The following is a 12,984-nucleotide window of genomic DNA, read 5'->3' as shown; positions in this document are numbered from 1 at the left end:
GGGCGGGGGTGCAGGATAGGCCAAGGAAAGTAGTCGCCGGCAATGGCCTTTCGACCCGGAAGTGCATCCACGTAGCACTATAAGCCTTCGTCGTGTACAAAAACCCCGCGCCGCTCTAGGATAACGGGGGGCAAATGCGCATGCGTCTCCAGGGCCCACGCGCTCGGGCCTCCCAAGCAGGCGTGCAGCGAAGCCGCATGCGCAAGTTGTTGAGACTGGTTTGGCTTAGAATCATAGAGTTGGCAGGTGTCCCCCGAGGGTCAGCTAGTCCAAGCCCCTGCGGTGGGCGTGTTTTATTCCCTACTCGTTTCCTGGGAAATCTTGGCGCCTCTGGACATACCGTAGGCAGAATTCCTTTACCTCAAGTGGTGTTGCTCAAACTTGGGTTTCCAGCAGTTGTTGAACTACAACCCTGACCACTGGTCCTGCTAGCTAGGGATGATGGGAGTTGTCCAACAACAGCTGGGGACCTAAGTTCATACCCTCCAACACTTCTCCGATGAAAATAGGGACATCCTATTCCATTATTAATTTTATTATACCCTGCCCATCTGACTGGGTTGCCCCAGCCATTCTGGGCAGGTTCCAACATATATAAAAACACAATAAAACATTACACATTTATTTTTTTAAAAACTTCCCAATACAGGGCTGCTTTCAGATGGCCCCGGGGTCAGACAACTCTATACCCTGATTAAAACAGGGATGTCCTAAGGAAATCAAATCAGAAACCGGGGTGGCCTTTGTAAATCTGGGACTGTCCCTGGGACACTTGGAGGGTCTGTAAAGTTTGAGAAACACTGCGAAGGGTCAAAAAAACTCCAGCCTCGTTCCCTTTTTTCCTCTCTCATACTGAAACTTCAAACCTGGGCCAATCTTGGCCCTAAAATGCTGCATTTCCCCCTTGGTCCACGTGCTTCTTTTGTTGTTATATAGCAATAAGCAAGAAAGGCCAATATCCTTTCACCTGTGGCACTGCTGCCCTCCAAACTAGTCTTTCCTTTAATGCTCCACAGCCTCTGCAGATGAGTAATACCCTGTCTTGTGAATTCGTGATGAAAAACACAGGAGTCCCCAATGGCAGGTAACAAAAATACCAAGTGTAAACCATTTTCACCCCTTTTCTATGAATGGAAAATCTTGTTCCTGTAGTTTTGGTTTACATAGTGGCACTAGCTTGTATACATTCAGTGACCTTGGCTTGTATTAGTTTTAGCTTATTGTATTATCTGTAGTTCATTGGACTATTCTGTACATGTTTAGTACATCAATATCACTTTTACTTTTGCTAAATTGAGTTCCTGCAACTTGTGAATTTGTGGAGACAGAATTTGCAGTGAATTTTTATTTTTTAGATGGGGAATACACACAGCTCTGTCTATATGCTCAGCTTATGGCACAAGTCTTAAAGCAGGGGTTCCCAAACTAAGGCCCGGGGGCCGGATGCGGCCCAATCAGCTTCTAAATCCGGCCCGCGGACGGTCTGGGAATCAGCATGTTTTAAAATGAATAGAATGTGTCCTTTTATTTAAAATGCATCTCTGGGTTATTTGTGGGGCATAGGAATTCGTTCATTTTTTTTTTTTCAAAATATAGTCCGGCCCTCCACAAGGTCTGAGGGACAGTGGACCGGCCCCCTGCTGAAAAAGTTTGCTGATCCCTGTCTTAAAGAGAGCCAAGCCATAGATAGATCTATTTGACTGTCTGAGTCAATTTCATCAGACCAGCTAACGTCTATATATCAGGACTAGGTAATTGGCTTGCTGCTCTCCAAGCATGAAAAACTACTTCACACATTATAGTGAAGCTGGATTTCTATCCTGTTATTAAGAGAAGATGGTCATTAAAAAGCCAAAACATTCTGATATTTAAATTTTTTATTGTTTTCTCATCAAAATTTCTCTTTGTAGAAGCATGGCAATGCTGCTCAGTGCATATTACATGAAGAAAGACATACCTCTCAAATGTCTAACCTGATAATAGGAGACAGCACTATGTCTAAAAATAAGCAAGATCACCACCACAATGCTGTCCACACAATTAATACACAGGAAATACACTACTATTAAATATAATAGACTTGGCGCCCAACTGAAGAGTAGCCAGTAATTTCACAAAGAAAAGTAACAGTACAACAGGGGAGAAGAGAACTCATTTGCTATAATACATGATTGGAAGGATCACTAAATGAGTTATCTATTGGACAGCTATAACTGTTCCACTGTCAATGTAAAGAATTTCCAAAGGAATTTCAGGGATTTGAGAGCATAAATATCTGTGTCATGCAGAAGTCATGCTTCAACATCCTTGAAGGACCTGGATAAATGTTCAGACATTTAAAACTTGGACCAAGATTCAAATAACTGGGCACAAGTACTTCACAATCACTTTGTACATGTCCCTCTTCTCTTCTTGAATCTCAGGACAAAAATGCTTTTGAAGTTACAATAGGGATGTAATTGTCAATATCACCCTCAGACTTTTGAGTTTTGAATTTTAAGTCGGTATCACATTATTTTTAGGAAACAGAACCCATTCATCGCCTATGCTTCTGTAGACTGATGCCCTGATAACTACAATCTGTTCACCAACTCCTTTGTTTTATGATGCCAGCACATGAAGGAGGACATGATGCAGCTTCCCTTCCATGGACAGAGTTCTCTCAGTAAAAGGATGCAGCAAAGAGTTTCCATTCAACTCTCCTACTTGCAGTGGGAGACCAATGCATACTCACTGCCTCTATCTCTATCCAGATGCCCCTCACCCTCCCAAGATCCTGGGGAGGTGAGTGATGCCTAGATGGGTATGTGGAGCATGCATGTCTATGAACCAGTCAGGGAAGGAAAGAAGAAAGCTCCACTGAGTTGTGCCAGCAGAAGGGTATATTAAGAGGGGAATGTGTTCAGGTGACTATACCACTTGGCTAGACTGGGCTAGTTTGCATGACTGCATAGACAGAGCATAGACAGAGACATCTGAGTATCTTACTAACGAGTCACCAGCAAAGCACCACTCCAAAAGAATTGGGTCTACAAAATACGGTTATTTATGGTTAATGGAAAAGACAATTAAGAGGTATGCAACAAATATAAATATTGTATGGTATGTGTAATATACTCTAACAGAACTACAATTATGATTAACATTTATTAATGCATAAACCGGAACATTGACAGGACCACTATAAAACCTTCATAGTCAAAGATCTTGCAAGGTAGCCAAGCTTTGACTGTATATCAATACAATAATTGATCTGTCAGGTAAGTTATTACCTACAGTGAAAAGTTTCAATCTAGATTTGAAAAGCCTTTTTATACCATTTATAAAATAAATTAAAAAGGGAAGCAGAAATTCTCCTTTTATACTTTGCAAACATAGTGGGTGCAGTCCACTCAGTAGTTCTCCTGTACATGTCACGGTGACATTGAAAGTGAGCTGGACAAGAGTACTACCATTCATTTCTATGTGGCCTGTGCAGGAGATCTTCTGAGTTGTGCCCATAATCAGTAGTTCCATGGGTGTTCCTTTTACCTCCCCTTTGGTAAAACCTATAAAGAGTTGACTTCATAGATTTTCAAAGCGTATAATACATATAAACAGAAAGATTTCAAAATGGGATTTTTAAAAAGTGGATTTTAAATGTCAGACGTCTTCCACTTCCCATTGAGAAATTAGGTTTCCCCCTCCTCATCTGGAGTGTCAACAATAAAAACTTGCAAAATATTTGTACAATGAGCATAAACTTCCAAAACAATAAAAAAATTCCCCCTTATTAAAAGCTATCCCCATACCATTGGCATTATCACATTTTCAGCTGTCTATGGAAACAAGCAACCCATTAAGCACTGCAAAGCTCTTTACACTTCACTTCCAAAATCCCATAACCATGTACACATTTGCTAATAAACAGCACATGCCAGCTATATCTAAGCACTTTCTATTTATTTCAAAAGTGGGTGAGCGTTGAGCATATGCTTCACTCCTACTGAGTTCAATAGGACACGTGAACAATCCTATGCACACTTGCTTGGGAGTAAGCCCTATTGAACTCAGTGGGACTTGCTTCAAAAAATACCTGTGCAGGATAGGGCTTCAAAAACACTTCCATATGACTGGACTGTGTCCTCCATTTGTTGCCAGTTTGGTTACACGATTGTACATTGTAGCTTAAAAATAATTCATGGTCAAAAGATCAATTTTATATTTAAACGCAGTTATGTTCTTCAAAAAACAAAACAAAGAAATAAAACAGATTTAAACATCACATTTAAGCATTCTGATCCCCACATTAAAGTAAAGCATTAAACTAAAACAGCATCAACAATTAATAACATTTAAATCAAGCAAGACGTTAGAAGTTGAATGTGGAAGGAGAGGAAAAGTGACTACAGAGTATCCTACACCTAGAGTCCCTCTGTGGAAAGAGTACATTCGCTTTATTGCCCGTTCTTGCTGTTGGGTGGATGGCCACTGAATGAAACAAGATGCCGATAGTTCTCTTTCCAACTCTTTTCACCACTGTTGCCAGCTGAAGTCGTCATTGCTGCCAAATACCAAGAAAAACCCTAGGATGGTAGCAAAGATGACTGTGTTTCCTGTGAGAACAAGCGCACAGGCTCCCCAACGAATCTATGGTCGAGGGGGGAAAGGAGAGTTACATGGCATATACAAAGAAGCAAACAAACACGTACACATTATGCTACCTATTGAGTTGCAACCAACGTAATTGCTCTGTGAATGGAGGAAGCTCTTTCTGTTCAGAGTGATTACACTGGATGCAAGCCACTTCATACTTTTATAATATTTGCTTATATGTGGAACCCATTGTTCCTAGGAGCTCAGAGGGTTCCCAGGTGGCCTCCCAAATAGATCCTATTTGTTTCAACTGTTTTATGTGCCTGATACCATAATCTGGGCTATATATCTGCCAGATGCTCTGTCAAATAATCTACAGTCCTGCCTACAAGCTTTATAAACTACCCATCATCGTTTTCCCTGTTCTATGCTTCTCACTTTTTAAACAAACAGAACACCACAGTGAAACACATGCTCAAAAGGAGGAATTACTAACCAGTAGTGCTCTGGCAAACACAATTGGGAGCCCAAATGCTGAGACAACAATGCCCGTCGTAAGAAATATGGCAAGTTCCTTGCAGGCATTACTTGTAGCATCTGTGTCTTCGACGACTCTTCTTGCTATGCAGTATGGAATTGGAGAAAGGGTGTAGAAGAACAGGACAAAGAGAGGCCAATATTCGCTAGAAGAAAAGAAAGCAAATAGCATTTTACAGGTATTCTTCTTCTTGTCCTCAGAGTATCTTTAGATAAAGTCTGCCTTTACAATACACAGCAAAACACAATAAAACAGCCACACCCATATATAAGTAATGTAATAATTTACGATAAAGCAAATAAAAGTCATGTGCAAAGACAGCTGGGGAAAATACAAGCCCAACAAAACATCTAAACCAAGGCTTGGTGCCCTTTGGAATAGGAGGGACCATTTTTTTAGGACCAGCTGAGGTACACGGTAAGAAAGCTTAGGCACTACCGATTAACATCAGCCCATGTGAGTTTGATGCTCAGACCTAATATGAGTTTTTGAAATAAGGGCCATTCCGTGAAAAATGAGCCTGATAAGAAAAAAATTATTTTTAAAATATACTTATTTTACTTATAGTTTCATTAACTAAACATATTAAAGTTCAATATTCCAAAGGAAAAAAGAATTTGAAATTATTTTTTTCATGAGAAATTTGAGCTTGAAGTTTCAGTATCACTTTTCTGATTGTGTAGCTTAATTCTGTTCATTTAGGTTGGCATTATTTTTTAAAGATAAACAAAAATTGTGGTTGTCATTGTTGGTATATTATTAAAGTGAATAACTTTGTCTACACATTGGACTTGAAAATTTTTAAATAGGTAAGTTATTTCTATTTTATTTTTATTATTGAATGGGATGCTGTTTCAGTGTCCCACCCGTGACAGCAAAAGGTACAAAAGTTTATTTTGTGATAAAACTAATTTATAGGTTATGTTTGTTTTATTGTGGGAGTATGTATTAGAGTATAACACACCTATCAATAATAAAAATGCAGTTAATTAATGTAAACACCATGAAATTTTAATAATTTTTTTCTGTCCCACCCGTGACAGTTTTCAGCTTATTTTATTAGGTTGCTAACTGTTGTAGCTTGAGTTAGTGATTTCAGCAAGTGATTTCAGCTCTCTGCAGACAGGAGACAGATTCCTCATGTAATAATTCTTTATTCTGGCAAACAAGACTGAGGGACTGAGGAGAGGGGAACTAGCTAGAAAGAGATACATTTTGGAGGGAACAATCTCAAGCAATCACAAAGCTGCCTTTTGGTGGAAACCAATAAGACTAAGGAGCCAAATGCAGCTGCTTGAATGAACCAATAGTAGCTGTTCCTTCTGGAACATAAAGGCAGTTACCGTTACTTTACCCTAATGCGAATACATACAGTAATACAGATAATATAACCTTTGAATCAATACACAAAATGGGAAAGACTACATCTGCAGAACGTATGAGAAAGCTGCGTGAAAAACTAAAACAAGATAAAAACAAATGTGAAAGCTTCAAAGAAAAGGAGAGGGTCAGAGATAAGAAGAGGCGAGAAAAGATGAAGTTGGTAAAGAATTTGTCTGCAAAATCACTTATGGAATACAGACGGAAAGAAACTGAGCGCAAAAGAAAGTACAGACAAAAGATAAAAGAAAAAGAATCTAGGCCAATTGGCGACACTACTATTCCAGAGATTGGGTCATTTAAATGCCCACAATCTCTTGGAAAGGCTGTTACCAAAGTTAAAAGAGTGTTGCCATTAAGTCCACGGAAAAGAATAGCCGTGTTACGAAAGCTTGTGTATGAGAGTTCACCTCAAGCGTCAAAAACACTATTTGATAAAAGCCCTAAACAGAACACCAAAAGTTCTATTATTTCACAAGATAATATCGCAAAGGTCCATGAGTTTTATAATTCAGATGATATTAGCAGGCAGGCACCAGGAATTAAGGATGTCAAATCTATTAAAGATCCAACAAGTGGAAAAAGAATCAAAATCCAAAAGCGGCATATGAATATGACAGTCCAAGAGGCCTATGCCTTATTTAAGATTGATAACCCAACAGTTGAAATCAGCAAATCAAAATTTTATGAACTGAGGCCTAAAAATATTGACTTAGCTTCTCAAATGCCACACAATGTTTGCGTTTGCAAATACCACGCTAATTTCAATTTCCTAATTGAAGCCATAAGTAGGAAAGACATTTTTTTTCCTTCCACACATTCTGATCTTTTGAGCCTTACTTGTTGTGATTTGGAAAATGAAAAGTGCATGAATGGTGAATGCAAAAAGTGTGTACTTAATTTGCACACCCTAATTGATGAAGACTTAAACATGTCGTCTGAGATTTTCTGGAAGCAATGGAAAGATGACTGTTCTAGCCGGCCTAAGGTTTTTGAAGCAAAAGGAACCATAGAAGAAGCTGTCAATGAGCTACAAAATCAATTTAGTAAATTTAAGAAGCACTTCTTTGTAAAGCGATTACAAGCTAAAGCTTTCAAAAATATGAAGGACACAGTAGCTGATGATGAGGTGATTCTTCAAGTGGATTTTGCTGAAAACTATTTGGCAACATCGCAAGATGAAATCCAAAGTGCACACTGGACCCACAACCAAATCACAGTATTTACTGGTTGCGCTTGGACTCAAGGCAAAGTACGTTCTTTTGCCGTGGTTTCGGATCACTTAACCCACGACAAATACTCAGTATATGCATGCCTAAAAGCCATAATTGAAGAACTTAAGAAAGAATTTAACAGACTGACAAAGGTCAAAATCTTTTCTGATGGGTGTGCTGGTCAGTTCAAAAATAAGTACACACTGTCCAATCTGTGTTTTATGCCTGAAGACTTTGGTGTTGATGGGGAATGGTTTTTTTTTGCTACATCCCACGGCAAGGGTGCCGTGGATGGGATTGGTGGATTAACTAAGCAAGCAGTTTGGAATGCAGTGAAACAAAGGAGAGTAGTAATCAATTCAGCATCAGATTTTGTTAAATGTGCTGAAAAAGCAGTACCGAGAGTGAAGTTTGTCCTTTTAACACCTACTGATATCAGTGCAAATATGGCGATGCTAGATGAGCGCTGGACTTTGGTGAGGAAGATTCCAAACGTGCAGTCCAACCATTTTTTTAAAGCTAAAGACAAAAGAAGTTTAGTTTATGGACCTTCTTTTCAAAAGTCCACCCACGTAGTCTTCACAGAACTGTTCAAGTTAAAAGTTTCTGATGTTTACAGAGATTCTGATAGTGACACAGAAAAACAAGATGGTGTAGCAAGTTGTACAAATGAAACAGATGTGCCGGTGGTTGGAGTGAAGCCGTTCGTTGATGGAGTGACTATTGGGACATATGTTTTAGTTGAATTTGAAACAACTACAAAAAGACAAAGAACCAGGCCTACTAAATATAGATATGCTGCAATATGCCAAAGTAATGTTGAAGATGATGGAGAAGTCAAGGTGATGTGTATGCGAGCAGTTAACAATTCTGGAAAGCTGTTTCAAGTTGATGAAAAAGACATATCATATGTGCAGTTTGAACATATTCTTAGTATCTTACCCCAACCTAATGTTAAACGAGTCAGAAGGAACATTTTTTATGAATTTACTGAAAATGTAGATGTGTTTGAAAGTGGTTAATTGGCCCAGAGATGGACTAGAAGAAAATATTTTTTAAATAGATTTTAATTTTAGTAAATACAACATTATACTTTGTAGGCTATAGTAGATAGTAAGTATAGTAATAGCAAAAGGTTTTTTTGTAATTATTCCATTTTTAACAACCTTAATTGTATGTTAAATCAAGTGTATGCCAGACGCGTCCCACCCGTGACATTTCATTGTCCCACCCGTGACAGCATTTTTTCCTTAATTTTGTATCATTAAATTTCTTAACCTAAATTTCTGATTGCATAGTTGTAACCAATAAACATTGATTTAAACAGATATGCTGAGTTTATAATTGATTCACCTCCCAACTCACAGAGTTTTTCCATAAATCAAACTTATCTCAAGCTCCGTGTCCTTTTTTTGTCCCACCCGTGACAATACTTTAACATTTAATAAAATTGTCAAAAATATCCATAAAAATAATAAAAAATTAGTAAAATGTTCAGTATCTTATTAAGAACATAGTTCAAATTTTGGTTGTTAATTTTTATGTATATTTACATTCTTACACATGTGTGAATACCAAAAAACATGGTCCAAGTGTCCCACCCGTGACAATGGAATGGCCCATAATCTCTTAACATTGGTATGTCCACCTTAAGAAGAACAAATTTATTAAGCATATAAGCAACTATTCAACTGTAGTAACAAAACTGATGCACTGAAGAGAGTGGGATAGAAAATCATACAATTTGTTTCAATTTATAGTTCAGGCTTTACCCAAAGCTATATTGTAGAGCAGATTGAAGCTGTGAAGGCCACTCTGTTTATTGCTTTAGGACTCTTCAGAAGAATAAACTTTTTGGATTACAACCTGAGAGGCTTTCTATCTCCAAGTCTATACACGATTCCGAGATAAGTCAATGTGGTGCTCCTCAGATATTGTTGGACTCCAACTCCCATAAACTCCAGCCAGTATGGCAAAAAGGCAGAAATGATGGGATAGCGATAGTCCAGCAGCGCCTGGGGGTCAAATTGGCTGCCCCTGAACTATCCAGTATGGATTATAATGAACAGAGCACCTTTGTAGCTGCAAATTACAATTTGAATTTCATCACATAGCTAGGAAGGGTCTGTGCTCAGTTGGCAGACGTTGGGAAGGGCAGTGGCAGAAGTCCCTGGTTTCAATCTCTGGCATCGCCAGACAGGTCTGGTAGACACTCTGAAACGCTAAAGAGTTTGCAGCTAATGTGATGTTACTGCCTTAACAGACTAATTGTCTGATTTAACATAAGACCATAGCTTGCTTCATTTTCTCACTGGAGTGTATCACTGGAGTGTATCAACAAAGGGGTGCTAGTGATTTGCCAGGATTGGTGTTGGTTTTGTTTGCTTATTTAAACCCAATAGCTACGAAGTAAGAAAAGAGAGTTAGAAATTAAAAGGAAACTAAGACAACAGCAAACAAGAATATGCTTTTGAAAATGCATTACTTGTACTGCGGAAGGGCACAACCAAGCATCAGGAACATTAGTCCAACAGCTCCCCCAAAGGACAGGCTAATCAAAGCTGTAAAGACAGACATAAAACTGTATCAGTCCTCCAAAATACTTGATCAGTTTCCCCCCTCTACCAACAAGAACTGCAGGCAGAAGGGAGACCAGAGTACCGCTTCTATTCCTCTCATCTACAGCCTTCTCATTCAGTCACTTTGAATATACCATACAACAGCAAAGATGCAAATCCAGCTTGGGGGAAAATAAGAGAGGGGCATTACTAAATAGTGCAAATGGCCCCCTTTCCAAAAATTATATCTATATAAGCTGTGAGCTGCTTTGACAGCTCCTGGTAGAATGTTATTTATGAAAATAATACAAGTAATGCATTATGTGAGATGAAAAACAGTTGTATTTGCACTTTCTAAATTTGATGCTGATAATTGGGGATCTCATGACTGTTCTGTTGAATTTAAGTACTGCTGGTGAGAACCCAATTTTATGCTGGGTTGCTGCTGATTTTATGGAAAGGAAGAACATCAGTAAATAAATTACTAAATGATATTGACTGAACTGTTAAGACTGCAAAAGTCTTATATGGCCTTTTCTGACTGTTCATAGCACTTCGCAAAAATTACACCCATCATTCCTACAAGATCTCTGTAAGGTAGATGAATATTAATTTTTCCATATTTCAGACTGGGACTGACGCGGAGACAAAGTAGCTTACCTAGGTATACCGAGCAAGTTCATGGCAAAAGCAAAAGCAAAATCCTATATACTTACATAAGATGAAGTCTCATTCTTGAACTCAAAAAGGCTTACTTTTGTGTTAATTTATATAAGTTTGTGTATTAAGGTATCAGCACTTCCCTGTTGTCTGCCCCAGTATCAGTGATTGAATCAGTGAGTTCTCATAAAGCCACTCCACTTTCTTTTATTCATGCTCGCCTATTTACAAAACTTAGCCCAGCCTCCCTCCAAGTATGTATGTATATTGCTATTTAAAGGTGTAAGATTAACATTGCGAACCACTTCAAGATGAGAGACAAATAAGAAATGTGTGAAATAAACAGTTATTTAAATGCACGGAGCCTCATCTTCCTCCTTTGCATCTGATAACTTTTACTGTAGACTCAATAGGTTGCACGATCAAGTGTACTTACTGGAATGGATTCAGTCCTTCTCAAATGTGGGTCCCCAGCTGTTGTTGTATGCAACTCCTATCTTCCCTAGCTATCACCCCTAACCACAGCTAGGGATCCAAGTCTGAGAAACATTGGTAAACCTATGTGTGTTTCTTAATCAGCAAATTTTTCCAAGCTAAATGGTGCTGAATTCCAGAAGAAGCTGCATAGTCTAATGCAGGCATCCCCAAACTGCGGCCCTCCAGATGTTTTGGCCTACAACTCCCATGATCCCTACCTAACAGGACCAGTAGTCGGGGAAGATGGGAATTGTAGTCCAAAACATCTGGAGGGCCAAAGTTTGGGGATGCCTGGTCTAATGCAATAAAACCATCAAAAAGTCCTTTCACAGCTCAGACTAACAAATTCATTGTGGCAGGATCTTTTGTGGAAGAGATCAGGTTCATAGTTTATGCCACAATAAATGTGTAGCTGCAATCTTACACACACTTACAGTATTTGGCAGCCCCACTGCACTCAGCGGGGCATTGCGTCTGCCTAGAAAGGCCACAGGATCACAATGTTTCTTGCATTTTAAGGTACCGCAAAGCTTGGCTGACAAAGTTTAGCCATGCCCATTGCCACGAGTGTGCATCAGGTTGCAGCCCAAAGGCTTGCAGAGCCCAAGATTTCATTTTGCATGACAATCGGAATACCTTTGGAGAGCTTACAAGAAGGGCTATTATTATTATTATTATTATGTGTTTTTAATATTGCATTTTTATGTTGTGAACCGTACTGATATCTACGCATGAGAAGGGCAGTATCCAGATTTAATAATTAACAGTAACATTAAGTTGTCATCCCCTCCCTGTTCTGTCCCAGTACCTGGCGCTAGGGAAAGTGGGGGGAATACTATCTCTGCACAGGCTCTGCAGCAGCATCTCCTACACCCGCTACCGGTAACTCGAAAAGTTAAAACTCCTATGAGGCGGGCCTTGCTTCCGGCAACAACACTGGGATCGCCTTGTGACCCGGCCCATGCCTAGGGATGTCGGAACCGGACGTGAGGGGTGGGGAGCGTCAAACCCACACAGGCCTTGAAATGTGGGTCCAGGTATTGAGGGGAGGAGAGAAAGAGACATCGAGACACTCGTTCCGTTTGCGCGCTTTTCTAGCCAAGCGGCGCATCCTCACAGGCGGGGAAGGCGCACGTTGCCATGGAAACAACGCGGTCCCTCCCCCCCCGACAGAAGACGTCACCGCCAGGGCAGATGGGCGACGTCCTCCTTTACAGGGCACGGAAGACCCCCCCCCGCCCGCCCGCCTTTAGCTTTCTCCCAGGCCCTTTCCATGCCACCCCTCGGAACCGCCACAGCGGCGCTACCTTTGATGCCGGCCATGATGCTGCTGTTATTGTCGCGCACAGGCCGCTCCCAGCCAACCACAAAGCGGGAGGAAGACGGCCAGACAAAACCCGGAAGTGAGCGCTCTTTAAGACGAGAGGAGGATTTCGGGCGGTCAGAAGCCGGATGGCACCATAGACTTAAATAAAAAATAAAAATGGGTAGATAGACACGTAGGGCGCAACTTCCAGGTTCTGTAGGGCGTTTCGCCTGCGTCTTCCTCCAGGGCGGAAATAAAACACGTCTATTGGAACAG

At 40.1% G+C, this 12,984-nt stretch overlaps 1 protein-coding gene across 1 annotated transcript; it reads right to left on the bottom strand.

Annotated features, from left to right (window-relative positions):
* Nucleotides 1–1,842: 1,842 nt before the first annotated feature.
* LEPROTL1 (leptin receptor overlapping transcript like 1) lies at nucleotides 1,843–12,834 on the bottom strand. The gene is made up of 4 exons (XM_035140514.2): nucleotides 12,710–12,834; nucleotides 10,193–10,268; nucleotides 5,072–5,258; nucleotides 1,843–4,629 (listed from the first exon to the last, which is right to left on the bottom strand). The coding sequence occupies exons 1-4, from the start codon at nucleotides 12,723–12,725 to the stop codon at nucleotides 4,513–4,515; spliced, it is 396 nt and encodes a 131-aa protein (XP_034996405.1). The 5' UTR covers nucleotides 12,726–12,834; the 3' UTR covers nucleotides 1,843–4,512.
* Between the last annotated feature and the right edge of the window lie 150 nt (nucleotides 12,835–12,984).

The sequence above is a fragment of the Zootoca vivipara genome, chromosome 16, assembly GCF_963506605.1.
Source record: "Zootoca vivipara chromosome 16, rZooViv1.1, whole genome shotgun sequence".
Taxonomy (NCBI): Eukaryota; Metazoa; Chordata; class Lepidosauria; order Squamata; family Lacertidae; genus Zootoca; species Zootoca vivipara.
The sequence above is the reverse complement of the archived record's forward strand: the minus strand, read 5'-3'. Positions and strand labels throughout refer to the sequence as shown.